This window comes from Pithys albifrons, chromosome 9 (assembly GCF_047495875.1).
Source record: "Pithys albifrons albifrons isolate INPA30051 chromosome 9, PitAlb_v1, whole genome shotgun sequence".
Classification (NCBI taxonomy): Eukaryota; Metazoa; Chordata; class Aves; order Passeriformes; family Thamnophilidae; genus Pithys; species Pithys albifrons.
Window position 1 is genome coordinate 2,657,010 of NC_092466.1, and position 25,476 is coordinate 2,682,485.

Genomic DNA, 25,476 nt, shown 5'->3' on the forward strand with positions numbered 1-25,476 from the left:
AGAGGAGATCATCACTTGTAAGGGAAATGATGTTCTCCACATCTTCTGCAGGAGTGGAATGTCTGGAACTGCAGCAGATCCATCTGGGCACAGATGACACCCCCCCAGCCTCAGCCTCCATTGACAAGATTTCCCTTCCCTATGACTGGGATGGCAACTTCAAAAAACTGAACTGCCTTTTTCTGCAGAAAACCTGAAATGGTCATTTTGAGGACACGAATTGGCTCAACACAGGAGTGAAACCAGGGCAGCTGAAATGTCAGCACCAGATCGAAGGCACTGCTGAGGTTTTGGCAGAAGCAGGAGTCAAGAGTTGGTGGCTTTTGTGGCACCATCCAAACCCTTGGCACCAAGACCCCCAGCTGCACCACAGGCTGGCACAGAGCTTATCCCAGGGTTTATTCCAGCTCCGGTGAGCAGGGACTCGACACAACCCTGGAGAGCAGGGAAAAATCCTGAATCTGAAAGGGCAGATTCATTTCAACAGATTTCAAAAGCCTCAGTTCAAGTCACTTCACTGTTCTGTTAAAAATAATCCCTTCTGAAACCTGGAGGTGCCTGAGCCATGGTGGGGTCTGAGAAGGTCCCACCACCCCAGGAAGGTGGAAGGTGCTCAGTGTACCCCATGTGGTGGCCACCTTTGTCTAACAGAATGTTCAAGGTAAAAAGCCTTAATTGCTTTGTTATCATGTACCTCTCCTTGCCAAAGTAATGGAACATACAGATAATTAATGACTTCCTGTTCTGGAAACATCCTGACCTAAACACATCTGGTTAAAAACCCTCCTACTGACCTAAACCATCACATCTGGTTAAAAACCTTCATAGTGACCTAAACCATCACACCTGGTTAAAAACCCTCCTACTGACCTAAACCATCACACCTGGTTAAAAACCCTCCTACTGACCTAAACCATCACACCTGGGTAAAAACCTTCATAGTTACCTAAACCATCACACCTGGTTAAAAACCTTCATAGTTACCTAAACCATCACACCTGGTTAAAAACCCTCATAGTGACCTAAACCATCACACCTGGTTAAAACCCTCATAGTGACCTAAACCATCACACCTGGTTAAAAACCTTCATAGTTACCTAAACCATCACACCTGGTTAAAATCCCTCATAGTGACCTAAACCATCACACCTGGTTAAAAACCCTCATAGTGACTTAAACCATCACACCTGGTTAAAAACCTTCATAGTTACCTAAACCATCACACCTGGTTAAAAACCTTCATAGTGACTTAAACCATCACACCTGGTTAAAAACCCTCATAGTGACCTAAACCATCGCACCTGGTTAAAACCCTCCTACTGACCTAAACACCTCCCGTTAAAAACCCTCTGCATAATCCTTTCTGTGCAACCCTCCAGCCAAACTCATTTCTCAGCCAGCTGGTGGCAGTGTGTTCATGAGGAAAAGAGGGAAACCATCCCACAGAATCCACCCTTTCAGAGCTCAGAGGGGAAGACTCTTCCCTGTGACTTGGTCTCCTTCATTAAAACCCGAAGAAAATCCCTGGCAGACACAACCCCCCTCAGTCAGTGCTGCAGAACCCTCTGCCTTTAGTGCTTTAGGGCATGTCAGGAGAGCACAGAGAGATTTTATTGCCCTGTGTTGTTTCTGCTGTGCTTTTGTCTGCAAGTTAGTTTGGATTTCCAACAGAGATGTGAGAAAGAAATAAAAAGACATGACAGATTTCACATTGGCTTCTACCCACTGGTGGGGTTTGTGTTTGGAAGGCGAGGTTGGAAATTGCTTCTGGCACAGCAAGATCTCCTCACTCTCCCACACCCCACGATCCCATCACTGCCCTGAATCTTCATTTACACCAGGCCATGGCTGTGTGGAGGAGCTGCATCTCTTCTTGGAGCATTTATTCAAAGGAGATGAGTATAATTAATCAGCATTTATCAGGGATAACTCCCAGAGTCCAGGCTGCCTCAGCTGCCAGAACCTCTCACGAGCTCAGCCCTCCCCACTTCCAGCAAGGAGCTTGACATGGATATTTATGGAGTTTTCCAGCCTGAAATACCCGGCACTGAGACTGCTGAGTGATGAGTGAAAGCTCCTCTGACCCCTCTGATGGAGAACAACCTCCCACTCTTCCAGCAGGGAACAAACCACTCCCCCCATACGTGACAGCCGAGCCATCTGCACCGGCTCCATCTGCCAACGGGCACCTTGAGCCCACACATATGTACCCAAAACGATGCCAAGACGTGTTGGAACATCTCCTTTAAGTCTGGGAAACACACCACTAAGAGGAAAAGCAAACTAAAATGCTTCTTGTAGTGCAGGAACACCTCCAGCACTCTGGGTGCAGAGCCAGCAGGGCCAGCAACTGCAGGTGCCACCCATCACATCCCCCCCCTGGTCCCACATCGGTGCAGGGGCAGGAGCTGCAGGGCCAGTGTCTCCAGGGGCATGGAATGAGGTCCAGGAAAGCCTCCTGCCCCACCCTGAGTACCTGCACTGCCCTTTGGGAATGGCCATCCACATGGCAGCTCTCCAAGGCTGGCACTTCTCTCGCTTTTTAGCACCAGGAGGGCTCAGCTTGCTTTGGGTTATGTGAGAAGTGCTGAAAAACAAGGAATAAACACCTGTTAAATTTGAGAGTCAGGCTGGTCTTTCAGACTCCAAAGCCTTTGGGAAGCTGGGGGGTCTTTTGTCTCTGTTGAATTTGCTTCTCCTTTGTTGTACAGGAGACCAGAAACCCCATTGCCAGGATTGCTGACATTAAAATCTACATTAATAACTGGGGAAAACCAGACACACCTGCACATGTCACTTCAAAGGAGGACATCTGGCATTCAGCTTCACAGGAAGGTCAGAGGGACTCTGGATTTCTGAAGGTCCTCATGGCTCTCAGGGTTGGGGAGGACACAGGACATGGGATGTGGCAGCTCCTGAAGCTCCCAGGGCTGGAGGGGATGCAGGACATGGGATGTGGCAGCTCCTGAAGCTCCTCGTGGCTCCCGGGGTTGGAGGGGACACAGGACATGGGATGTGGCAGCTCCTGAAGCTCCCAGGGTTAAGGAGGACACAAGACATGGGATGTGGCAGCTCCTGAAGGGAGGGCACAGAACATGGGATGCGGCAGCTCCTGACGCTCTTCATGGCTCCCGGGGTTGGAGGGGACACAGGACATGGGATGTGGCAGCTCCTGAAGCTCCTCATGGCTCCCAGGGTTGGAAGGGACACAGGACATGGGATGTGGCAGCTCCTGAAGCTCCTCGTGGCTCCCGGGGTTGGAGGGGACACAGGACATGGGATGTGGCAGCTCCTGAAGCTCTTTGGGGCTCCCGGGGTTGGAGGGGACACAGAACATGGGATGTGGCAGCTCCTGAAGCTCCTCATGGCTCCCAGGGTTGGAGAGGTCACAGGACATGGGATGTGGCAGCTCCTGAAGCTCTTTGGGGCTCCCAGGGTTGGAAGGGACACAGGACATGGGATGTGGCAGCTCCTGAAGCTCCTCATGGCTCCCAGGGTTGGTGTGGACACAGGACATGGGATGTGGGAGCTCCCCACCCCCTGTCCAGCTGCTCAGGTGGGTGAACCTCATTGATGTGCCACCTCAGAGGAGCAGCCAGGGAGTGTGACAGCTGGCAGGGAACCTTCCTCACTGTGACTTTGTCAGGGTTGATGGATTGATTTCCAGAGATTGCTTCATTTTTTATGATCTGGCATTTTCCAGTGGAAAACTGTTGGGAGGACATTTCTGGCCAGGCCGATTTCAAGCCCCTTTGGGCTTTTTGCCTCATTCCTGGCCTTTTTCAATACTTGATGAGCAAACAACTCCTGCATAAATTGCAAATGTTTGGACTCAAATTTGCCCATAAAACCCCCCAGGATGCACATTTCATTATTCCTTTGTGGAGTGAAAAACCCACTGTAGATATTTCTCTGTGAGGAAGTGATTGATGTTTCAATCTTGTTTGAATTTGCATCCACCTTGGTGTTCTTCCCCCGTGAGTTTTCCTTTGAGCTGGCTGAGTGATCAGAACATTAAGCACTGCACTCTGGGGGGGTTGTGGAAACCCTTTTCATGTTTATTCCCCAAACCCTTCTCTGTGGAGAAGCAGAGATGGTCCCAGGGTGGGTGGGAAGGCAGAGGGTGAAATCAGAACCACCAAAAACCATCCAAAAATCTGCTCTTGGTCAGCCATGGAAAACCACCTTCAAAAGGATGGTGGGGTAGAAATCACAGAAGGTCAGGAGTGATGTGTGTGAACAGAACAGGACCTCACCCCCAGCTCATGCCCTGGGCTCAGTAACCTCTGCTATTGAAACTTGGCTGTAATAACACCAAGGTCATGGGTTCAATCCCCTCTGTGGGCCACTGACTGAAGAGTTGGACTCGATGGTCCTTGTGGGTCCCTCCCAACCCAGAATAGTCTGGGATTTGGACTCGATGATCCTTGGGGGTCCCTCCCAATCCAGAATAGTCTGGGATTTGGACTTGATGATCCCTGTGGGTCCCTCCCAACCCAGAATAGTCTGGGATTTGGACTCGATGATCCTGGTGGGTCCTCCCAACCCAGAATAGTCTGGGATTTGGACTCAGTGATCCTTGTGGGTCCCTTCCAACCCAGAATAGTCTGGGATTTGGACTCGATGATCCTTGTGGGTCCCTCCCAATCCAGAATAGTCTGGGATTTGGACTTGATGATCCCTGTGTGTCCCTCCCAACCAAGAATAGTCTGGGATCTGTGATCTACTAATTTTTCCTTTTTTGGGGTGTCTTTAATATTTTTATAGCACGTTTGTTGCAATAAAAAGTGGTAACAGGTCCAATAGGTGTTTATTTTATAATCTGTGTGTTTAACAACTGGTGTCATATGGTGGAATATTTTCTGTTTAAAGGCTGTCTCTCCACAAAGAAGGGGAAGGCTGGAAGAGACCACAGTGGATCAGCAGGTCCAACTCCCTGCTCAGCTTTTCAGACAACCACAAATTAACACTTCACCTTTTTCCTGCTGCTGGTGTTACTTTGTTTTGCCTCCTGAAGGGGCATCTGTGGGAATAGAGGCAGCTGGAGGAGCTGGCAGGGATGGGATGGTGGAACCAACACTGCTGCTGGAAACAGCAGGCCCAGGACACCAGAATGGTTGGGCTGGAAGGGATTTCTCATTCCAGTCCTTGCCATGGGCAGGGACACCTTTCCCTGGGCCAGGCTGCTCAGAGCTCCATCCAACCTGATGTTGAAGAAACCATCTGCTGGACCCTGGTTAGTCTGAGGGACAACTCCAGTCCCATAAATGGCAACTCCTGTCCCATAAATGGCAACTCCTATACCATAGATGGCAACTCCTGTCCCATAGATGGCAACTCCTGTCCCATAAATGGCAACTCCTGTCCCATAAATGGCAACTCCTATACCATAGATGGCAACTCCTGTCCCATAGATGGCAACTCCTGTCCCATAAATGGCAACTCCTGTCCCATAAATGGCAACTCCTATACCATAGATGGCAACTCCTGTTCCATAGATGGCAACTCCTGTCCCATAAATGGCAACTCCTGTCCCATAAATGGCAACTCCTATACCATAGATGGCAACTCCTGTCCCATAGATGACAACTCCTGTCCCATAAATGGCAGACAACTCCTGTCCCATAAATGGCAACTCCTGTCCCATAGATGGCAACTCCTGTCCCATAAATGGCAACTCCTGTCTCATAAAGGGCAACTCCTGTCCCACAGATGGCAACTCCTGTCCCATAAACGTGAGGTTACTTTGTTGCTGAGCTATTTCCACTATCACATTCTTCAAGGATCTGCATCATCTCCTCCTTGTGTCCCTCACCACAAACCCTGGGAGCTCTTTTCTGCACCCCTCACTGTCCGACTGATGCTCCAGAGCAGCTCCATGGTCGTTCTGTGCCATTCAGTGCCAGCTGAATTTTGCTGCCAAAATAAACCCACTTGCCCACGGGCCCTCCCCTGGTCCAGACTCCATCACACCCAATCTGCCTCCTGCTCTAAGGATGGAGCCTCACCTAGGGGAGGATTTGCCAAAAAAACAGCATTTGAGGCTCACATTTGGCTTCCTCTGGGTCCTGACGTCTCAGCTCCTCCTGATGCTTTGGAAATCACAGAATCATAGAATGGATTGGGTTGGAAAAGACCTCCAAGATCATCGAGTCCAACCCTTGGTCCAACTCCAGTCCCTTTACCAGATCATGGCACCCAGCGCCGTGTCCAATCTGTGTTTAAAGATCTCCAGGGATGGGGAATCCACCCCCTCTCTGGGCAGCCCATTCCAATGCCTGAGCACTCTCTCTGCAAAGAAGTTTTTTCTGCTCTCCAACTTCAATTTCCCCTGGCAGAGCTTGAGCCCATCGTGCCCCCTTGTCCTATTGCTGAGTGCCTGGGAGAAGAGACCAACCCCCACCTGGCCAGAACTTCCCTTCAGGCAGTTCCAGACAGTGCTGAGGTCACCTCTGAGCCTCCTCTTCTCCAGGCTGAACACCCCCAGCTCCCTCAGCCTCTCCCCACAGCACTTGTGCTCCAGTCCCTTCTCCAGCCTCGTTGCTCTTCTCACTTGGGTTGGAAGAGACCTCTGAGATCATCAAGTCCAACCCTTGATCCAACCCCACTGTGATCACCAGCCCAGGGCACAGAGTGCACAGAGTGCCCTGGGCTGGTGATCACAGTGGGGTTGGATCAAGACATGTTGGATTCTCTGTCCCTGGAGGTGTTTCAGAGGACACTCAGAGCCACATCCAGTCCCTTCTCCAGCCTCGTTGCTCTTCTCTGGCCCCGCTCCAGCCCCTCAATCTCTTGCCTCAACTGAGGGGCCCAGAACTGAACACAACACTCAAGGTGTGGCCTCCCCAAGGCAGAGTCCAGGGGAAGGGTCACTGCCCTGGGCCTGCTGGCCACACTAGTTTGGATCCAGGCCAGGATCCCCTTGGCCTTCTTGGCCACCTGGGCACACTGGTGGCTCCTGTTGAGCTTCCTGTCCCTCAGTCCCCCCAGGTCCCTCTGCCTGGCTGCTCTCCAGCCACTCTGTGCCCAGCCTGGAGCGCTGCAGGGCTTGGGGTGGCCAAAGGGCAGGACCTGCACTTGGCCTTGTTGAACTCCATCCCATTGGGATCAGCCCATCTCTCCAGTCTCTCCAGATGCCTCTGCAGAGCCCTCCTGCCTTCCAGCAGGTCGACACTCCCTCCCAACTTGGTGTCATCAGCAAATTTGCTGCTGATGGACTCAATCCCCTCATCTAAATCATCACTAAAGATGTTAAACAGGACTGGACCCAACACAGACCCCTGGGGACACCACTGGTGACCAGCTGGATGCAGCTCCATTCACCAGCACTCTCTGGGCCCGACCCTCCAGCCTCACGTTTTCCAACATTCCTCTCCTTTTCTGCTCCAAAGGCTGTTCCTCCAGAGCAGCCCCGGCCAATCCTCAGCCCATGTGCTGTCTCTCCATCCCTCTGCTCGCTCTGGGGGACATTAGAGGGCACTCTTCCATCTCGCTGCGGATTTTCCCGGCGTGTTGTCACCGCCTCGTTGCGCTGGCAGAACCCCCAGCGCTGGGGGTGAGGGCAGGGACACCTTCCCAACCAAACTGTGCCATTTTCAGGGCAAAACCCACCGCAATTCCGCGAATGTCGCCTCTCAATCGCGACATTTGCATGGTCTTTGTAGAGCTAAAAGAGTAGAAAATTTAAAAAAAAAACCAAAAAAACAGAAAAACAGACCTAAGACACATTAACCATTTCACATCCCAACTGCTCCGTGGTTTCCCAGCTGGAATTTGGGGCAATTCATGCAATGCAGCCCTTCCTTGGCATTGCAGGATGTTAAACTGGAGGTGATTAATTATTTTGGGATGAGGATCTCTAAAATCCTACAATCTCTTCAATTCACTTTGAAATCAGAGTCCAGCCAAAAAAAAAAAAAAAAAAGAAAAATATAGAAAAAAAAAAAACAGAGGCCAAAAGTTGCTTTAAAATGTGTTTGTGAATCAGAGCCTAAGAAATGTCTCAGAGTCATAAAACCAGAAGCCATTCCAGCGTTCAGAGTGGAAATATTCATACATCAAAGCTGAGGTGCTGTTCACTTCCAGGTTTTTTTAGGATGGCATTCATCTTTATGACAAAAATAATTAGGGAATCTTAACCTGCAGCAACTTCAGGGGAGAAAAGCACCTCGTCTCCCATCTCCTGCCTCGCCAAGGGAAGAAAGCTCAGCTCATGATCGTGACAAGGAAGGAAAATCAAAATATAGAGGCTTTTATCTCCCTGCAAACTTTTTGTCGTGTGCAAGTCGCAGGACAAAAAAAAAAAAAAAAGAAAAAAAAAGAAAAAAAAGAAAAGAAAAGAAACGAAACACCAAGATATGGAAATGACTCCGAGATGTGGTTTTGGCCCCTGCTTTCTCCTCTGTAAATCTCCTCTTGGATGCATCACATCAGCGTTCCCACGATGGGTTGTTGTTTGCTGACACAGCACATCAATGAGCTCTGGATGGCTCAGGAATTCCAAGAGGAAAGTGTTCCCCAGCCCCGGGAGTGGAAAATCCCATCCATGAGCAGGGGAAGGGAAACAGGACAAGTTCATCGTCTTTGGGTTTGAGGCCCAAGAGAAGAAAGAGCCAGGAACCTGCCCAAGGGCACACGGGGAGTGTGGGGATGTTTCCTCTCCAAAAAATGGGGCCTTTTTCTTAATGAATTCCTTTTTTTTTTTTTTGCCTGGCTCTGTGTCAGGATCTGCCATTCCTGCCTGAGGAAATCCTGGGTGGTGCCTCTGCAAATCCACAGCATCAAAACCTCAAGAGAATGAGTAGCATCCCTTCACTCTCCCTTGTGAAATTCGTCCTTTATTTATGGCCATCATGGAACCATTTGCTGAAGGTGAAGAATTTTAGAAGTAACTCTGAGAAATGAGAGTTGTCATCACAGATCCTGAGTTTGCTTCTGTCCCCTGCCCTGGTCAGGCAGTGAGGACCAAGCACTGACCCCTCTGATGCTGCTGATCATGGCTTTGCTTCACTTATTTAACGTGGAACTGAGAAAAATATAAAACTGTGTTACAGCCACTAAAAAAATACACCACAAACCCACTGTAATGTTGTTTGCTGTGACCATTGATGCATTCCAGTGATTTCATGGTATGGATCATGTGGAAACCCAACCCAAGGCATTGTGTGATCCCATGAGGATGAGGAAGATTAATTTCTTTCCTGGTTTGCACAAAATAGAATTTCTGCATTTGCTGGAAACACAATAAAAAAATTTATTGCCAGAGATAAAAGGTACTGGGAACAACTGAAAAGGCACATCCTGAGGCTGTCACAGGCAAATGGGCATCAAGCTGGGTCAAGGAGGAGCTTTAGTGAACTAAATCATGGGATGGCATCACAGAATCATGGACTGGGTTGGGTTGGAAGGGGTTAAAGATCATTTCATTCCACCCCTGCCATGGGCAGGGACACCTCCCACCAGCCCAGGGTGCTCCAAGCCCTGTCCAACCTGGCCTGGGACACTCCCAGGGCTGGGGCAGCCACAGCTTCTCTGCCCAACCTGTGCCAGGGCCTGCCCACCCTCCCAGCCAGGAATTCCTTCCCAAAATCCAATATAAACCAGCACATGGAATCCTGGAATGGTTTGGGTTGGAAGGGACCTTAAAGACCATCCCATCCCACCCCCTGCCATGGGCAGGGACACCTCCCACCAGCCCAGGCTGCTCCAAGCCCTGTCCAACCTGGCCTGGGACACTCCCAGGGCTGGGGCAGCCACAGCTTCTCTGGGCACCTGTGCCAGGGCCTGCCCACCCTCATATATTAATTACCATTAATGAATAACTATATCACATATTCCTCCACTAACTCTGCAGTCTCTGAAACAAACACTTTCCAACTAATTCCTTCAGCCATAAGACCCTTAAAAATTCTGACATTTTTTTAATGCAAAATGAATATATTAATCTAAAATACAAGGTGTTTTACCTAAATACAAAGCAAAAGCATTGAATACAGCTTAGCAGATTATCCACCTTAGGCTAGTGACTAAAATAGCCAGTTTTTTAAGCCCACAGCACCTCCTGTGTTGTTAATTAAGCAGTTGGAGGCCCAAAGGCAGAGCCTGGGTGACAGCGATGAGCAGGGACAGAGCTTGGGCTCTGCCAAAACACCTGCCTGCACTCTGAGAGCACTGCAGGAGAAATGCACCTCATTTCCTTAACACAAGCACGTAAATGACACCTTGTTTGTTGATCATCAGGAGGGATTTGTAAAGTTCAAGTACCCAAATATGCAAAGTGGCACCATGCTCGACATGCAAAAGCACCACAGGGCAGAGCTGGTCCTGCTCCAGAGCTCATCCTCCCTCTCACCTGGAAATGGGGAGTTCCAGCAGAGCATCCCAACGCACCTGGGCACCAGGAGCAAGGGTTTGGTGGCAGAGCCCTGGAGAAATGCCAGTTTGAGAGAAAAATAGAGAAGCTGGTAGGGCTGAGTTGCATCAGCGTGATGTGGAGATGCTGCTCTGCCACAGGATCTCATCCAGCTGCTGGGACACAGGAACAGCCATGGGGATGCTTCTTCCAGGAGCTGGAGCCTTGCAGGGAATCCCTTCCAGCTCAGGATATCCTGTGAGAAAACCAGTTACATTCTTGTAAGTATTTGCAGAAAAGCAAAGGAAATATAATGACCAACCCACCTTTTTATAGCCCAGTTCCACCCATATGGGTCATTTGTCTTCCTTCAATTAAGGCTGTTTAAAGTAATCCCTGGGATCTCAGTGCATCAGTTACCAGAATTCATTAAGTCCAGTAATCAGGATTTGGCCTTAAACCACTCCATAAGCTCCTCCAGGCAATTTTCCTACATTGCCTCAAGTGGCTGTAATTATTAAATTTTATTAATTATTAAATTGACATGAGGGTGGGCAGGCCCTGGCACAGGTTGGGCAGAGCAGCTGTGGCTGCCCCATCCCTGGGAGTGTCCCAGGCCAGGTTGGACAGGGCTTGGAGCACCCTGGGCTGGTGGGAGGTGCCCCTGCCATGGCAGGGGTGGCACTGGGTGGGCTTTAAGATCCTTTCCAACCCAAACCATTCTCTGAGTCTATATAAGGCACACACCCCTGGGCACCGATCCTGAGTATAGAGCCCTGACCATTGACCTCTGGGCACACATCCCTGGGCACAGAGCCCTGGGCACAGAGCCCTGGGCACAGACTCTGGGCACACACCCCTGGGCACACACCCCTGAACACTGACCCTGGGCACAGACCCTGGGCACAGACCCTGGGCACAGAGCCCTGGGCACAGACTCTGGGCACAGACCCTGGGCACAGACCCTGGGCACAGACTCTGGGCACAGACCCTGGGCACAAACCCTGGGCACAGACCCTGGGCACAGACCCTGGGCACAAACCCTGGGCACAGACCCCTTGGAACAGACCTCTGGGCACAAACCCGGGGCACAGACTCTGGGCACAGACCCTGGGCGCAGACTCTGGGCACATACTCTGGGCACAGACCTTGGGCACAAACCCTGGGCACAGACCCTGGGCACAGACTCTGGGCACAAACCCTGGGCACAGAGCACAGAGGATGCTCCTCGGGCAGAGGAGCCTCTCAGTGCCCAGAGATGCAGGAAGGGGTTGCCATAGAGACCCACTGGGCTCCTGCGAGCGACCACTAAACCCTCTGCCCCGACCAGCACTGAGGAGCTCAGCCCGTCCCTGCTGCCCTGGGGGGGCTGGGGAGGACGCCAAGAGAGCAGCCCTTGATGGCTCATTTCTTGTCACATCGAGCCCTTTGATGCCCCTGAAAGGCTCACACCGAGCAGTTCGAGGAGATGGGGCTGAGCTGATCGAGCTGTTCAGATATGCTTCATTTCCAACATAATCAACCCAGTGACTTCCAATCCAGGAGGGTATTAGGAGGAAAAGGCTTTCTCTCACCACAAAGGCAGGAGAATTCCCCCTGGCTCTGGAGCGATGCCTGATGGATGGACAGCTGGGTCGGTTTTTTCAGGGCAAAAGTGACACCCTCCCTTTGGTTCGTGCTCACCAAGCAGCTCACGTTGGGGCAGGGCAATGAGCTCAGCTTGTTTTCTCCAAGAAAAATGTCATGCCATAGTGTTGCACTCCCCCAAATAAATTCAAATCCGGTGGAGTGCTCTGTCAGACTAATAAAAAGCACAGCTTTGACATTTTTTTCAATCTTTTCCCAAACTCTTCCAACATTTAAGCAGACAGCTCATCAATGACATATTGCATAAATGCTTCACTGTTAGGAGTCATTTCTCATGATGAATCTTTAAAGTGCCAGACTATCTGACAAGTTAAATTTTGATTTTCTTTATATGACAAATGGTTAATAGTTGTCTTAGAGCCTTTCTGCACTATGATTTTTATCTCTGTTTTATTAGGGTAATAATAACATCTAATATACTCTCTCATATCTGTCTTGTTCTTTCTTAAGGTCAGAATTAAAGCCAGAGCTAAAAGCAGCAAGAGAACTCCTTCCTTTCTTTCTCTCAGCGTTTTAAGGTTATAAATTACCATTTACAGGCAAATAACAGCAAATTAGGCAATCTCAGTGTGATACATACACTTTAATATGTGGTTGGTAATCAGAAACCCAAGTATTGGTATGTCATTACAACAACAAATTTTCAGTCTTGCAAGGGAATTAGATGCTGTTACATCAGGCCATTTAATTGCCTTTCTTGCCAATAATCTGTGAAGAAGGGAAAAAAAAAAGTGTTAATTCCTCTTCTTGTCTTGGGGCAGATTTTGCTCGTTGGTGTTTTATTGGATTTGTTCTTTTGGTTTCACCTCCTGGTAACCTCAGGTGACTCCTGGAGAGGCACAGAGCATTTTTGGGGAGCAGCAGGAACAGGCAATGACGTGTCCAGCTCTCTGCAAGGTGCCATTCCAGGTGTGGGCATGGGATGGGGATGCAGCTCCCACAGCCCTGGGGCAGCCTCAGCCCCACCCTGGGGCTCAGAACAAGCTCCAGGCAGTGATTGCTGAGCTCTCACAGCCAAACACAGACACTCAGTACTGGGCATTTATGTGTAAAATTAGAGCAAAGTAAGGTAAAAAAAATCCTTAGGGATTCTGGATGTCCTTTAAATGCATTTTAATGTGTTTTACCATGGTCAAAAATTAGGAAAATACATGGATTGCTTGCTCAGGATGGGCTAAACTGCAACTCTGCCCTTGGAAGGGTCAGGGATGGAGGATGTTCCTCTTAGCCTTGGTGGGGAATGAGATTCTCACCCACCCCTTAGGCTGGGGCTGGAGCAGCTGGAACAGCCCCTGAACGTGGGCACTGCCTTGGCAGGGCAGCCCCAGGGCTCTCTGGGGCTCAGAAAAGGCACTTGGGCAGAGGGTGCTCAATCCCACACCCCAGGGGAGGCTGGAGGTGGCACTGATGGGACAGCAGAGCTCACAGCCCTTCCAGCCTCTCCAGCTGTGCCAACTGCCCTTCTCTGCCACCAAGCCCTCCTCAGATCCATCAGTCAGGACTCTGCTCACTCAGTGTGGCTCATGGACACAATTTCTGATTTTTCAGTTGCAGAAATTGAGGAGAAATTATTTGTCTAAGGTCACAGACTGAATTGCTACCAAAAGCCAAGACTGGCCAGGGCATTCCCATCTTCCCAACCTGCTCCTCAATCCCTAGACAAAACATTATTCTTCCCACCCTCTAAACTCTCTTATCTTTTCTCTTTCTTTTAGGTTAGCCAAGAAAAATAAGAAAGGAAGTTGACAAAAAGTCTTTTCACAGTGTAGTAAATCCCTGTTCCCTAGGAAGGAATGCAATTCCTGGCAGCACATTAATGATGCTGTGGGTTGGCACCCACAGAGCCACACCTGTTGTCCTCTTTGGACTTCAAACAGACACTTTATGCCACATTCCCAGTGTCTGTCAGCACCCAAATCAACGTGCTCAGCACAGGCACCCTGAGATCCTGATTTCCTGACAGAGATCACCGAGGTTGCTCTCTGTTCTTCCCAAAATAAAGCCACCTTCAGGTTCAGAGGAGAGTTCAGCAGCTCCTGGGAGGCAGCCCTGAGTTTTCTGTGGGTGGGGATGGTGTGATGAGCCCAGCAGTGACAGCACCACTGCTGCAAATCAGCTGCCCAACCTACATTTAGGGGAGTGCAAGACTTATGGCTCTTGGTGGCCTCCTCATCCCATCTTTTTGTCTATGCAGATCCCTCAGGGTGAAGTGGCTTGTCAGGGAATGGCTAAATCATAAATAATGAGGTTTTTCCTGCAGCCAAGAAGCTGTTTTTCTCTCAGCCCAACCTTTCAGTACAGAAGGGGCTGAAGGTCTGTGCGAGCTCTGCATCCCTCTGAACATCCCCTGAAATGCTGGACACCAAACGAGCTCCTTTCATCCTGCACAATAAAGGAAGGGAAGAGGCTGCTCCTCCAAGGTCCATGTAGAGCTCTGCTGATTCCAGACAACCTTGTTCATCCCAGGTTACCAGGGAAGGAATTATGATTATGGAGAAAAATGTTAACAAAAATAGATGTGAAAGCCCAAGACAAAAGGAAATCTGAACTTGTTCTGGTTTGTGTCTTCCCTGAAGATGAAGTTGGGTGGGACAGGAGTTGCAAGGACAAAGCCACACCAGGGAGCTGCACTGGGGCAGAACATCTCCATGCCCACAGCTGGGCACAGATGCAGAACAGAATCACAGAATCATGGGATTTCACTGGTTTGGGTTGGAGGGACCTCAAAGCCCACCCAGTGCCACCCCTGCCATGGGCAGGGACACCTCCCACCAGCCCAGGGTGCTCCAAGCCCTGTCCAACCTGGCCTGGGACACTCCCAGGGATGGGGCAGCCACAGCTTCTCTGCCCAACCTGTGCCAGGGCCTGCCCACCCTCACAGCCAGGAATTCCTTCCCAAAATCCAATATAAACCAGCACATGGAATCCTGGAATTGTTTGGGTTGGAAGGGACCTTAGAGCCCATCCAGTGCCACCCCTGTCATGGACAGGGACACCTCCCACCAGCCCAGGGTGCTCCAAGCCCTGTCCAGCCTAGCCCTGGACACTCCCAGGGATGGGACAGCCACACCTTCTCTGCCCAACCTGTGCCTGTGTTTTGGTTTGGTCCCTCTCAGCACTCCAGGCCAGGAGTCATTCCCAGCCTTCAGTTCTGTGTGGCCAAAGGCATTGGGGCTCTGCTTTTGGGGCAGTTCTGCAGAGAGCTGGATGTTGTTGGAGCTGCCAAATTGTATTTGCAAGGGAATTGCTGTGGCCAAACCCACAACAGCCAAGAGAGAAACAGGACAAGTGTCCTGCTGCAGTGGGTTTGGTCACAGCAATTCCCTTGCAAATACCACCCAGTGCCACCCCCTGACATCCCACCAGCCCAGGGTGCTCCAAGACTTGTCCAGCCTGGCCCTGGACACTTCCAGGGATGGGGCAGCCACAGCTTCACTGCCCAACCTGTGCCAGGGCCTGCCCACCCTCCCAGCCAGGAATTCCTTCCCAAAATCCAATATAAACCAGCACATGGAATCCTGGAATTGTTTGGGTTGGAAGGGACCTTAAAGCCCATCCAGTGCCATCCCTGCCATGGGCAGGGACACCTCCCACCAGCCCAGGGTGCTCCAAGACTTGTCCAGCCTGGCCCTGGACACTCCCAGGGATGGGGCAGCCACAACTTCTCTGCCCAACCTGTGCCTGTGTTTTGGTTTGGTCCCTCTCAGCACTCCAGACCAGGAGTCATTCCCAGCCTTCAGTTCTTTGTGGCCAAAGGCATTGGGGCTCTGCTTTTGGGGCAGTTCTGCAGAGAGCTGGATGTTGTTGGAGCTGCCAAATTGTATTTACAAGGGAATTGCTGTGACCAAACCCACAGCAGCCAAGAGAGAAACAGGACAAGTGTCCTGCTGCAGTGGAACTGCTCGTGCCACTGCTCCTGCCTTGCTCTTCTGACAGTACAGGAGACAGAGTGCATGAGAATTACAAATATCTGGCATTTTCCTTATAAATTTTAATGTTTTCCAGGAGACACTCCACTAAGGGATGCAAGAGCTGAGCAACATAAAGACCTGCACTACCCCAAAGGAGCCCAAGGGTTGGAACAGCTTTACAAAACAGGAAGCATTAACCTTTTCAGCGTGGAGAAACAGAGACAGGAGGGTGTTTGATGTCCCTGAACCAGCCAGGAATCACCCAGAAACCTGATACCCCACCAGCTCCAGGCCCAGGGGTGCAAAACACATGGAGATGGTGGTGATGATGCCAACCCAGCTCATTGTAGGTTAATAATGATCTGGTGATGATCTGGAGCAGGGCAATCATAGAATCATAGAATGGATTGGGTGGGAAAAGACCTCCAAGATCTTCAAGTCCAACCCTTGGTCCAACTCCAGTCATATTAGAAAGCATCCACATACTGATTTATTAGTAGTATCTCAGCTTTGAAAGCAAAGGAACTTCATGGACACTCCACATGGATTCAAGCCAATGTCACAGCACTAGGAGGGGACAGCCACAAGGTGGAACTCACCCATATATAGCTCAGCAGATGACCTTTCCACCACCCCACATTTTATATTTGCAGATTAAATTACCTTTTTCTGGTTTATTTTTTTTTGGTTTTGTTGTTTTTTTTTTTTTTTTTGTGTGTGTGTGGCTTTTTTTCTTTGTTTTTAACAGGAATTAAAAAAACCCTCTCACATGTGGCACATTTCCCCAGCTGTGTGTTGCCCACCAAAGTCAATTAGCTGAGGCACAGGGAGTGGTGCTGATCCCCTGCCTTGGAGTGATTTCCCAGACCTCTTCTAGAGATGAGCTGACACATCTCCAGAGATTATTCCCTGCTGAAGTCATTTGAAATAACTCTATTAAAAAGCCTGTGGAAATGACAAGCAGGGCCTGATTTTGCTTTTCATCCTACCTGTGGAAATCTGGAAGGAAATGTAGCTTAAATGGGTATTAAAATTGGCAGAGCTGTTGCCTTGGAGTAAAAGTGAGTTGGGACAGGAGAGCACAGGAATGTTGTGGGTTTGGGACAGGAGAACACAGGAATGCCTTGGGGTTGGGACAGGAGAGCACAGGAATGCCTTGGGGTTGGGAGAGGAGGAGAGCACAGGAATGCCTTGGATTGGGACAGGAGAGCACAGGAATGCTTTAGGTTTGGGACAGGAGAGCACAGGAATGCCTTGGGTTGGGACAGGAGAGCACAAGAATGCCTTGGATTGGGACAGGAGAGCACAGGAATGCCTTGGGGTTGGAACAGGAGGGCACAGGAATGCCTTGGGTTGGGACAGGAGAGCACAGGAATGCCTTGGGGTTGGGACAGGAGAGCACAAGAATGCCTTGGATTGGGACAGGAGAGCACAGGAATGCCTTGGGGTTGGAACAGGAGGGCACAGAAATGCCTTGAATTTGGGACAGGAGAGCACAGGAATGCCTTGGGTTTGGGATAGGAGAGCACAGGAATGCCTTGGGATTGGGACAGGAGAGCACAGGAATGCCTTGGATTGGGACAGGAGAGCACAGGAATGCCTTGGGATTGGGACAGGAGAGCACAGGAATGCCTTGGGGTTGGGACAGGAGAGCACAGGAATGCCTTGGGGTTGGGACAGGAGAGCACAGGAATGCCTTGGGGTTGGGACAGGAGGGCACAGGAATGCCTTGGGTTTGGGACAGGAGGAGGGCACAGGAATGCCTTGGGGTTGGGAGAGGAGGAGAGCACAGGAATGCCTTGGGGTTGGACAGGAGGAGAGCACAGGAATGTCTTGGGTTTGGGACAGGAGGAGAGCACAGGAATGCCTTGGGGTTGGGACAGGAGAGCACAGGAATGCCTTGGGGTTGGGACAGGAGAGCACAGGAATGCCTTGGGGTTGGGACAGGAGAGCACAGGAATGCCTTGGATTTGCCTTGGGTTTGAGAGGAGGGATTTTGGGAATGACACACACCCACCTCCAGCACAGGGTCAACTCTGCCTTTATCAAAAGCAACTTGATGAAATCTGGAGCTTTACAAAGAAGGGGAATTAACCAACTGAAAACATTCACTGTAAGACAACACTTTATGCTCTTGGAACTTCGGGACCAAAGGCCTTTCCCGTCTGCTCCGCTGGGGACCCACCAGCCGGTGACATGCTGAGGACAGGGGTGGCTCTGGTCCCACGGGAGCACTCAGAGGATTCTTGGAGCTCAGAGTGGGACCCCCCCAGATGTCAAAAGAGGGGCTGTGCCTTGGGGCACTTGGTTAGGACTTTGCCCTTCGGAAGGAAGTTTTTTTAATTCCCGATCCCACGCCGTTGCGGAAGGACCTTTTGCCCAGAGGTGTCTCCAGGTGAGGCTTCAGGAGAGCCAACTCTTCACTCCTGCCCAGCCTGGCCAAGCAGCTGCTCAGCAGCACCAGGCAGTGATCAGCTCTTCCAGACAGCTGGCTGTTCACATCCCAAGGATTGTTGCTCTGGAGATTAAAAGCCAAAAGAACAAGGAAAAAAAAAAAAGGCAGAGAAGGTAAAACGACAGATTTGTGTATTCCCCAGGGATCGTTCACGCGAAGTAGAAACATAAAACAATTTATTGTTCACGACAAGGATGAACTGCTATTTGCTAATGTCTTGGTTTGAGATAAGCAACTGCCAACCCCCCCAAGCACAGAGAGAAAAGCCTCCCTCCTAACACCAGGGAAAGGGAGGAAAAGAGAGGGGAAAGAAAAAAACACTTCAAACCACGTTTATACTAAAACTACATATATTTTTCACAGAAAGAAAGAGTCAATTAGAAGACAGTACAAATATACACTCACACAAGTCTGCAACAAGTTCCCCATCTCAACTTCTTAACGAACACACAAATTCTACTGTCCTAACTACACATTAATTAAGAAAAGACTCATTTCCCAGGGAGACAAACCCAAGCAGAAAGGAGAGACCCAGAACAACACATTTTACTTTCCTGAGGTACCCTGTGAGCCAGTGGTGGGCCTGGTCCTCTCCATCCTCCCTGGGACAGCATCGTGCGTCCTCCCAAGAGGAGGCTGAGAAGTGACTGCCTTAACCACTCCCACACTGGTTCCTGCTTCCCTGGAGATGATGCCATAATGTGGTATGGAATACAAAATTACTGGCTAGAAGAGGTCAGCTGTTGGCTCAGCCCAGCTCAAGTCAGCTGACAGCTTCAGCCTAGTCCAAACTCCAGAGCCCAAATCTAGGCCCACCTGGGTGAACCCATAACAGTGTCCTGACCAAGATTCCAATGACGTGAAAACTTTCCCTCTTTGCCATTGAGAAGAAAATTTATGACAAGCCCGAACTCTAAAGAAAGGTCATTTTTACATTGTCTTGGTTTGAGATAAGCAACTGCCAACCCCCCCAAGCACAGAGAGAAAAGCCTCCCTCCTAACACCAGGGAAAGGGAGGAAAAGAGAGGGGAAAGGAAAAAAACACTTCAAACCATGTTTATACTAAAACTACATATATTTTTCACAGGAAGAGAGAGACAATTAGAAGAGAGTACAAATATTCACTCACACAAGTCTGCAACAAGTTCCCCATCTCAACTTCGTAACGAACACACAAATTCTACTGTCCTAACTACACATTACTTAAGAAAAGACTCATTCCCCAGGGAGACAAACCCAAGCAGAAAGGAGAGACCCAGAACAACACATTTTACTTTCCTGAGGTACCCTGTGAGCCAGTGGTGGGCCTGGTCCTCTCCATCCCCCCTGGGACAGCATCATGTGTCCTCCCAAGAGGAGGCTGAGAAGTGACTCCTTAACCACTCCCACACTGGTTCCTACTTCCCTGGAGATGATGCCATAATGTGGTATGGAATACAGAGTTACTGGCTAGAAGAGGTCAGCTGTTGGCTCAGCCCAGCTCAAGTCAGCTGACAGCTTTGGCCTAGTCCAAACTTCAGAGCCCAAATCTAGGCCCACCTGGGTGAACCCATAAGAGCTAAGGAGTTCTCAAACTCACAATCAGGTTGTTTTCCTGGGAACTTCCCTGCCTTTCTGGTATGAAATCCTGCTACAATGATGTTCACAGCGTGACAGGAGTTGTTTGCTCTGATGCTGACCAGTTGTGACATGACACAGTTTCCCTGGAACAGCCCCCGTGTTTATTGCTGGAAAATGAGATTTTTTTCAGTGAGCAATGAAATAAAGTCTTGTCCTGACTTGTGTGTAGCTTTGAAAGGACAGGGAAGAGCCAACAGAAATACCTGTACAATGAAATGGGTGAGAGGAAGCTTTCCAGTGGTTACCAGTGGTTATAGTGATAGTTATGGCTGAGTTTAATAATGAAAATATGGTAAGGGTTGGACTGGATGATCTCAGAGGTCTTTTCCAACCCAATCAATTCTATGATTCTAATGGGAATTCTAAAAAGTCTGGATAAAAATCCAGGCAGGTTTGTGGACACATTCCTTCTATTTGAATTTTCCAGGATAAAAATGCAAACTCCATAAAATCACGGATTTAAAGTGCCCTTACATTAAATTGTATTTAAATGTTGACTCATAACCAAATGTTGGGGCAAAAAGCCCCAGGCAGAGAATTCAAGACTCCCAAAACCCCAATTCCCCTTTGAATTTTTGGAATTCAAGACTCACAAAACCCCAATTCCCTTTGATTTTTCAGAATTCAGGACTCACAAAACCCCAATTCCCTTTGAATGTTCAGAATTCAAGACTCACAAACCCCCAATTCCCCTTTGAATGAGAATTCAAGACTCCCAAAACCCAATTCCCCTTTGAATTTTTGGAATTTAGGACTCACAAAACCCCAATTCCCCTTTGAATTTTCAGAATTCAAGACACACAAACCCCCAATTCTTTGAATGTTGAGAATTCAAGACTCCCAAACCCCAATTCCCCTTTGAATTTTGAGAATTCAGGACTCCCAAAACCCCAATTCCCCTTTGAATTGTGGGAATTCAAGACTCCCAAAACCCCAATTCCCCTTTTTGAATTTTCAGAATTCAGGACTCACAAAACCCCAATTCCCCTTTGAATTTTTAGAATTCAAGAACTCACAAAACCCCAATTCCCTTTTGAATGAGAATTCAAGACTCACAAAGCCCCAATTCCCCTTTGAATTGTGAGAATCCAAGACTCCCAAAACCCCAATTCCCCTTTGAATTTTCAGAATTCAGGACTCCCAAAACCCCAATTCCCTTTGAATGTTCAGAATTCAAGACTCCCAAACCCCAATTCCCCTTTGAATTTTTGGAATTCAGGACTCCCAAAACCCCAATTCCTCTTTTTGAATTGTGAGAATTCAAGACTCCCAAACCCCAATTCCCTTTGAATTTTCAGAATTCAAGACTCCCAAAACCCCAATTCCCCTTTGAATTGTGAGAATTCAAGACTCCCAAAACCCCAATTCCCCTTTGAATTTTTGGAATTCAAGACTCCCAAAACCCCAATTCCCTTTGAATGTTCAGAATTCAAGACTCCCAAAACCCCAATTCCCCTTGAATTTTCAGAATTCAAGACTCCCAAAACCCCAATTCCCCTTGAATTTTCAGAATTCAAGACTCCCAAAACCCCAATTCCCCTTTGAATTTTTGGAATTCAAGACTCACAAAACCCCAATTCCCCTTTGAATTTTTGGAATTCAGGACTCCCAAAACCCCAATTCCCCTTTGAATTTTTGGAATTCAGGACTCCCAAAACCCCAATTTCCCTTTGAATTTTTGGAATTCAAGACTCACAAAACCCCAATTCCCCTTTGAATTTTTGGAATTCAGGACTCCCAAAACCCCAATTCCCTTTTGAATTTTTGGAATTCAGGACTCCCAAAACCCCAATTCCCCTTTGAATGTTCAGAATTCAAGACTCACAAACCCCCAATTCTTTGAATGTTGAGAATTCAAGACTCCCAAACCCCAATTCCCCTTTGAATGTTCAGAATTCAAGACTCACAAAACCCCAATTCCCCTTGAATTTTCAGAATTCAAGACTCCCAAAACCCCAATTCCCTTTGAATGTTCAGAATTCAAGACTCCCAAAACCCCAATTCCCCTTTTGAATTTTCAGAATTCAGGACTCCCAAACCCCAATTCCCCTTTGAATTGTGAGAATTTGAGACTCACAAACCCCAATTCCCCTTTGAATTTTGAGAATTCAGGACTCCCAAACCCCCAATTCTTTGAATGTTCAGAATTCAAGACTCCCAAAACCCCAATTCCCTTTGAATGTTCAGAATTCAGGACTCCCAAAACCCCAATTCCCCTTTTGAATTTTTGGAATTCAAGACTCCCAAAACCCCAATTCCCCTTTGAATGTTCAGAATTCAAGACTCACAAAACCCCAATTCCCCTTTGAATTTTCAGAATTCAAGACTCACAAACCCCCAATTCTTTGATTGTTGAGAATTCAAGACTCCCAAACCCCAATTCCCCTTTGAATTTTTGGAATTCAAGACGCCCAAACCCCAATTCCCCTTTGAATTTTTGGAATTCAAGACTCCCAAAACCCCAATTCCCTTTGAATGTTCAGAATTCAAGACTCCCAAAACCCCAATTCCCCTTTGAATTTTCAGAATTCAAGACTCACAAACCCCAATTCCCCTTTTGAATTTTTAGAATTCAAGACACACAAAACCCCAATTCCCCTTTGAATTTTTGGAATTCAGGACTCACAAACCCCAATTCCCCTTTGAATTGTGAGAATTCAAGACTCCCAAAACCCCAATTCCCCTTTGAATTTTTGGAATTCAGGACTCCCCAAACCCCAATTCCCTTTGAATTTTCAGAATTCAAGACTCACAAAACCCCAATTCCCCTTTGAATTTTCGGAATTCAGGACTCCCAAACCCCAATTCCCCTTTGAATTTTTGGAATTCAGGACTCACAAAACCCCAATTCCCCTTTGAATTTTGAGAATTCAAGACTCACAAACCCCCAATTCTTTGAATTGTGAGAATTCAAGACACACAAAACCCCAATTCCCCTTTGAATTTTTGGAATTCAGGACTCCCAAAACCCCAATTCCCCTTTGAATGTTCAGAATTCAGGACTCACAAAACCCCAATTCCCCTTTGAATTTTTGGAATTCAGGACTCACAATACCCCAATTCCCCTTTGAACGTTGAGAATTCAAGACTCCCAAAACCCCAATTCCCCTTTGAATTTTCAGAATTCAAGACTCCCCAAACCCCAATTCCCTTTGAATTTTCAGAATTCAGGACTCACAAAACCCCAATTCCCCTTTGAATTTTTGGAATTCAGGACTCCCAAAACCCCAATTCCCCTTTGAATTTTTGGAATTCAAGACTCACAAACCCCAATTCCCCTTTGAATTTTTGGAATTCAGGACTCACAATACCCCAATTCCCCTTCGATTTTTGAGCTGCCCCCTCTCTGCACTGCCCTTACTGAGGAAATAAGTGTTGCCTTGAAACCAAATAAATGAATTCCACCCATGGCAAGGATGAAACTCCTTTTCCCTGTGCTGTCACTGCCACCCAGAGATCCATCAGGAAAAGGGGCTGCTCAGATCAAGCTGTGCCTGAATTACCCCCGAGCAGGAAGGAAAGAGGATTCAGCATTTACAGAAGTGGAACAGAGAAAGGAGCCAGGAATGGATATGAGAAGGACAACAGGAATTCCACATCCATGGAATGACCAAACCCCTGAGAGCAGCAGGGAGAAGATCATTGTCACAACACCTCAACTCCACAGCCAGTTCTCAGTTAAGTTTTTATTGGCTTTCAGGGGCTTCAATCCCTATTGATAAATAAATCACTGCATCTCATTTTAGGTTTTTTTTCCTTTTTTGGGGATTTTATTTCTTAGTCCTCTTCATCCTGAGTTACAGTTACCAGGTAATTGTGGAGAGAAGGGAAGAGAAGCAAAAGAAAAAAAGGAGCAACTCTGCTTACATGAACAATATTAAATTTTCATTTCACAAGAATATTCAAATTTCAGGAGGGACCAGATTCAGAGCTACTTTTTCACACAGTTACACACAATCCTAAAACCTACACACTCTGTAATATCACCCAGCTACAGCTAATTATTTAGTAATAGATATTTCCCAAAAATTGCTAGATTTAAACAGTCTTAATGCAAGTTATTTTAACTTTATAAAGAGCTCTATTAATGTTACTCCCTGGAGTTTCTGCAGGGTTCATTTCTTGCTTCTGCACCAGCTCAAGGTCTCCAGACAAACTTCATTCTTATCTCAGCACCTGCAAACTTGGCTTTGGTTTGCCAGCCTGGAATTGTGTGAATCCCAACAGATAATGATGCAGAGGGACCCCAGAAACAGGGACTGGGCTCCTGGGGCTGATGCACAGCAATAAAACAGCAACCTGGGGCAGGCTTGGGCCAAAGGAGGACAATTGGACATGGGTGGAAATCAAATCTCTCATTCCAGGTTGGGAAATCCCTGGGTGGTGTCTGGGAAGGGGATAAAATCATTTAACCAACTTCAGCTTTACAGGATTTCCTGCTTTCCTTCAGGGTTCAATCAAAGCCCTCTTATTGATTCTGTGCAATAATTAACATTATTTAACCAACCTGCCCACTTCAGCTTCCACTTCCCTTCACATTTCAATCAAGTTTCTCTTACTGATTCTATGCAATAATTCCCCACAACTTCATAAAAGCCTTTCAACCTTCCCTACACGCTGTGTAAAAACTCTTCCAGGCCCTTCCATGCCACTGTGTCCCTCCCACTCTGACCTGAAGATCTTCCACCTCTTCCTCCTGGAATTAAATGCACCTCCAGCAGGACACTGACTCTGTCCAGACAAACCCCACAACCCCCTAAAGTGCTGCACAGTTAAACCTGTGGCAGTTGCAAATGATGCCCCCAGACAGCAAATAAAAAACAGGGAAGGGAAGGGAAGGGAAGGGAAGGGAAGGGAAGGGAAGGGAAGGTTTGGGAAGGGAAGGTTTGGGAAGGGAAGGTTTGGGAAGGGAAGGTTTGGGAAGGGAAGGTTTGGGAAGGGAAGGGAAGGTTTGGGAAGGGAAGGTTTGGGAAGGAGGAAGGGAAGGAAGGGAAGGGAAGGGAAGGGAAGGGAAGGGAAGGGAAGGGAAGGGAAGGGAAGGGAAGGGAAGGGAAGGGAAGGGAAGGAAGGAAGGGAAGGGAAGGGAAGGGAAGGGAAGGGAAGGGAGGGAAGGGAAGGGAAGGGAAGGGAAGGGAAGGGAAGGGAAGGGAAGGGAAGGGAAGGAAAGGGAAGGGAAGGTTTGGGAAGGGAAGGTTTGGGAAGGGAAGGGAAGGGAAGGGAAGGGAAGGGAAGGGAAGGGAAGGTTTGGGAAGGGAAGGGAAGGGAAGGTTTGGGAAGGGAAGGGAAGGTTTGGGAAGGGAAGGGAAGGGAAGGTTTGGGAAGGGAAGGGAAGGTTTGGGAAGGGAAGGTTTGGGAAGGGAAGGGAAGGGAAGGTTTGGGAAGGGAAGGGAAGGGAAGGGAAGGGAAGGGAAGGTTTGGGAAGGGAAGGGAAGGGAAGGGAAGGTTTGGGAAGGGAAGGGAAGGGAAGGGAAGGGAAGGGAAGGGAAGGAGAA

At 48.5% G+C, this 25,476-nt stretch overlaps 1 protein-coding gene across 1 annotated transcript; it reads right to left on the reverse strand.

Moving 5' to 3' along the window:
* Positions 1-18,026: 18,026 nt before the first annotated feature.
* On the reverse strand, positions 18,027-18,793 carry NPS (neuropeptide S). Its single transcript, XM_071564063.1, has 2 exons — positions 18,770-18,793; positions 18,027-18,427 (listed from the first exon to the last, which is right to left on the reverse strand). The coding sequence occupies exons 1-2, from the start codon at positions 18,791-18,793 to the stop codon at positions 18,218-18,220; spliced, it is 234 nt and encodes a 77-aa protein (XP_071420164.1). The 3' UTR covers positions 18,027-18,217.
* Between the last annotated feature and the right edge of the window lie 6,683 nt (positions 18,794-25,476).